The sequence below is a fragment of the Diplotaxodon limnothrissa genome, linkage group LG11, assembly GCF_057381915.1.
Source record: "Diplotaxodon limnothrissa isolate DT_005_m linkage group LG11, D_limnothrissa_male_GT1.1, whole genome shotgun sequence".
NCBI lineage: Eukaryota > Metazoa > Chordata > Actinopteri > Cichliformes > Cichlidae > Diplotaxodon > Diplotaxodon limnothrissa.
In genome coordinates this window covers 22,777,746-22,781,850 of record NC_140606.1, presented here as the reverse complement: position 1 = coordinate 22,781,850, position 4,105 = coordinate 22,777,746, and the positions used below count along the sequence as shown (strand labels likewise).

The 4,105-nt window shown below is 40.7% G+C and overlaps 1 protein-coding gene across 1 annotated transcript; it reads right to left on the bottom strand.

Moving 5' to 3' along the window:
• Positions 1–1,476: 1,476 nt before the first annotated feature.
• Positions 1,477–4,098, bottom strand: snip1 (Smad nuclear interacting protein). Its single transcript, XM_085365369.1, has 4 exons — positions 3,811–4,098; positions 3,483–3,609; positions 2,587–3,128; positions 1,477–2,396 (listed from the first exon to the last, which is right to left on the bottom strand). The coding sequence occupies exons 1-4, from the start codon at positions 4,017–4,019 to the stop codon at positions 2,144–2,146; spliced, it is 1,131 nt and encodes a 376-aa protein (XP_085221495.1). The 5' UTR covers positions 4,020–4,098; the 3' UTR covers positions 1,477–2,143.
• Positions 4,099–4,105: the final 7 nt, after the last annotated feature.

Sequence of the window (4,105 nt, the reverse complement as noted above, 5' to 3'; positions counted from 1 at the left end):
GTCAACAGAGCACCCTTGGCGCTCCGGTGATGGCGCAGTTGTGGGTGTTTGACCAACAGACCACATGGACTTACTTTTCAGATGACGGAGTGTGCAGCTTTCAATTTGTATGGCGCACGTGAGTTTAGGTGGTATTTTTTATTATACAGATATTATGTATTATTAGCACAAAAAAGCACAGAACATAACAAAGTGATTCATGAGATTCTTTTATTTATTTTAGAAGGATTTCTGAAATCTACAGTCATTTTGGTAGCACTTTATAATACGGCACACTACCAAGGGCGTAATTTCCCCGTGATTAAATGGAATTTCAGCGTGTTTTATTTGAAATTAGAAAGTAATTATAAATAAATATTTAAAGATAGGTATAGCAGAATAAGGGAGCAACGAGTAATTTTTCCAGGAAACAAGGAAAAAAATATACTGTAATCTATGTAGAGCACAAGCAGTACAGTGTAATTTCCTGGTTATTTAGCGGAAAAATAAACAACATTTCGACATCTTACATTGTAAGTACGCTGTACTTTTTAAAAAATGAATAGAATTGAATAGAACTCAACTTTATTGTCATTGCACATGTCACAAGTATACTTGTGACCCCCCCCCCCCCCCAAACTCATGGATCGGCCTCCCCAGAGCCAGATCCTCAATGTTGTCAAACAAAAGGCAGGCAACATACAAAGAAAAACTTAGGGAAGTCTTTCAAGAAGCCTAGAAAACTGCTTAAAGAAGTGTCAAGAGATTTTGCTGTGCTGGGGAATAAAGGCGGTTCTATCAAGTATCGACTTTTAATAGTACAGAACTGTACAAACTATTTTTGCCTTACTGTACTTTTTTTTGCATGTCTTTCAGTAAATTGTTGCACCCATTTTCCTAGCACAATATAAAGAAATGAAGGGATACTTCACATTTGGATTATTGCAATTCTCTTTTAATAGGGGTTGGACAGGGACAAGTTTATTTGTCTGATTTGTTGAGGCCTCGTGTCCCTATTCGTTTGCTTCGGTCAGCTGAGCAACTGTTGCTTTCAGTCCCAAAGTCACAGCTAAAGCTTAGAGGAGACCAAGCGTTCTCTGTTGCGGCTCCAATGCTTTGGAATAGCCTTCCTCTCCATATTAGAGAAGCTACATCAGTGCCAGTTTTTAAGTCCAGATTAAAAGCCTATTTTTATTCCCTGGCTTTTAAGTCTGTGGGTGACTGACATTTTTTTTAAATTAATTTTATTGCTATTTCTGGTTTTTGCTATTACTATATTTATATTGTACAACACTTTGGTCTACCAGGTGTGTTTTAAAAGTGCTATATAAATAAATGATGATGACTATTAGAGAGTACTGTAATTAAAAGGCTTAAATTATCATAAACAAATTGTATTACCCACTTGTTAAATAATTATGGTGCCTATTGTCCTCCTTAAAACGGGACATTTTATGAAACAAACGGACACCAGTTTGCTCCAATAAAACTCTTCAAAAATTTATTTACAGTACAAAAATGAAAATTTACTATGAACTTCTATGAATGGGCAAAAATAAGAATGGTGCATACAGATTCCAGTAGTGCGAGGGAACACAACAGCGTTAATAATTTTTCCTGCACTACAAGCAAAGACAAAAAAAGGAAAAGGAAATATCCTTACATCTTATACTGCAATGTTTACTCTGACAATAAAAATGCTTTTTAAACATGAATCTAGAGTTCACATTCCAATAATGTAATGTACACTGACACATATAGCATGGACATAGACAATTAGCTATGCTTTGCACTAAGTGCTGTGGTGCAAAAAAAATATAGAATATATAACTATAGATTGGTGAGATATCTTTATCTGTCACTGAGCACATCTTAATGTAATGCGAGCAATGTGAGATGTAAGATCCGTCACTTATCACATAGACATCATACAACCTGAGAAAAAGTCTTCTTTGAGACAGCTGTGGCAGGTTCAAGCAAGAGATCAGTAATTACACAATATACACCAACAAATCCTGTTCCATTACTTAAATCAGTTCCTGCATTTACCAGTTCAAACTTATTGCTCCATTCCCTGCAGAAACAGTTCTTTTTCTGTTGTTGTTTTTGATGATGATATTATCTAACCTGAATGAACTTCGGCAATCAAGTACTTTGGAACAATTTACTCATCAAGGCCCTCGTCTTCCTCTTCCTGCTTGGCGTCTACCTCGGTTGTGTCTGAGAACTCGTGAAGCAGCACGTATTCACGGCTGCTGAAGCCAAATTTTATGACATCTTTTTCTTTGAGTTCATAGTACCGCTGGGGCTCGATACGCTGGTTGTTCAGATAAGTGCCATTGCCAGAGCCAAGGTCAATAATGTAAGGCTTTACCCTCCGGCCCGTGGTGCCATCTGCCCGCGTAAACTCCACCAGTCTGTAGAAATGAAGACAGAATGGTGGACATGATCTATTTGCAAATGGGGATCACGACTAAAGAGTCATTCAACATATTGGACAACAACAATAGTAAATAGTAATCACCACAGATCGAGCATGCTTTTCAAACAAAAAGAAAACTAGAGTAAAAAAATAAATAAAAATGTGCTGATGACTGTTCTTCCTACCTGTACTGGAATACTGCATGTTGCTTGGAGCAGGATGGGTGATCAATCGGGATATCAGCAATTCTTCTCTGTCGCCCCAACAAATAGGCACTCTGTCTGTGAATGTACATGACTGGAAGAGCCTCATCATTCTTGAAAGGGTACAGTCGCCATCGGCGCTTCGGAATCCGAGCCTCAGGCGGCTCGTTGTACTTGATCACCACTCCCCGAAATGTGTTTGTGTCTTCTGTGAGTGCCCCTGAAAGTTCAAAGTTTGGCTTCTCTTTCACAGCAGGAGCAGCGCTTGCCTCATCACCCTCTTCTTCTGACCTCCCCAAGTCTCGCTCTTGGTTTTCTTCACGTCGCTGGCGATTTTCCCTGCGTCTCTCATCTTGCTGCTGTCGTTCAGCTTGTTGAGAGGCAAGAGCATTTCGCTCCCTATGCCTCTCCCCACCGCGCTCTCTCTCCCGTGGCCTATCAGATTCCCACCTACTCCGTCTGTCCTCTGGTTGCTCATTTCTTCTTCTTCTCTCGTCGCCGCTAGCTCTATGCTCATCCCGTTCCTGTGACATATATTTACAGAATACTTACACAGTTACATTTTTGAGTAGTTAATTATGTTGTACTGCATTACCCTTCAGTATGGAATAGTGGGCTCTAGTTTGTTTGACATATATTGTCATTACTGCCAGATGCCTCTGAAAAACATTAAAAATGGGACAACTGTAGACCAATGTTGGGTCTCTACACAGAAAACAGACTGCCTCAGACTGTTAGTACTATCTGACTAGCACTTGGGTTACACAAGCTTCTGTGTGGTAAATTCCAGATGAGTACTTTATACCACCTAGATCACTTTATACTCCAGTGGTGCTGCTGAATTGCAAAATGTTTCCCAATAATTTGAAACTAATCACCCGCTTTACTCTGACATCCCCGTGGTGAGGACTACGGCTTCTCCTTTTTCTCGGAGATCTGCTGCTTCTTCTGGCGGGAGAGGTTCCCCTTCTACCTGGTGAACGGTCCCTCGTCCTTGCAGGTGACCTAAATGAAGAACACAAGAGAGTATTAAGCGACCGTTCACACGACATTTCCCACCGTTGAGATGCAACTAGTGGCTGTAGCTAGCCCAAGTAAGTACTACAGCGATATACTCAAAAAAACTGACTCTGTCACGGTTGTCAAGTTGATCAATATGACACATGTGGCAAAATTAAGGTGGTATGATAACTTTAGTGCACACACCGACTCGTTCCTCCTCTCTGTGGACTGGAGTTGCCGGGGGATCTCGACCTGGAGCGGCGTGATCTCTGTGGCCTAGCAGGGCTCAGTTTCTCCTGCTTTATCTTTACTTCGGCTTCACGCTCCGGACTTTCTCTTCTCCTGTGTCGCTTCTCTTTGGCCATGCTTAAAATAATTCTCTCAAATCGACCGTTGTATAACCTAAAAAGCATACATTTTCAACCACACCACTGTATGTACAAAAAAAACAAAAGCCTCGGCATGTAACAAACTTCGCCCGTTACGCCGAGATCACGCA

What these genes read in the sequence shown, in the direction of transcription:
- snip1 (XM_085365369.1), bottom strand. Translation starts at nt 4,019, where the DNA reads ATGCTTTTTAGGTTATACAACGGTCGATTTGAGAGAATTATTTTAAGC. An exon ending in CAGAGAGGAGGAACGAGTCG is followed by an intron (nt 3,610 to 3,810) that starts GTGTGTGCACTA and finishes TTCTTCATTTAG; the next exon opens with GTCACCTGCAAGGACGAGGG. An exon ending in GGGATGTCAGAGTAAAGCGG is followed by an intron (nt 3,129 to 3,482) that starts GTGATTAGTTTC and finishes TATATGTCACAG; the next exon opens with GAACGGGATGAGCATAGAGC.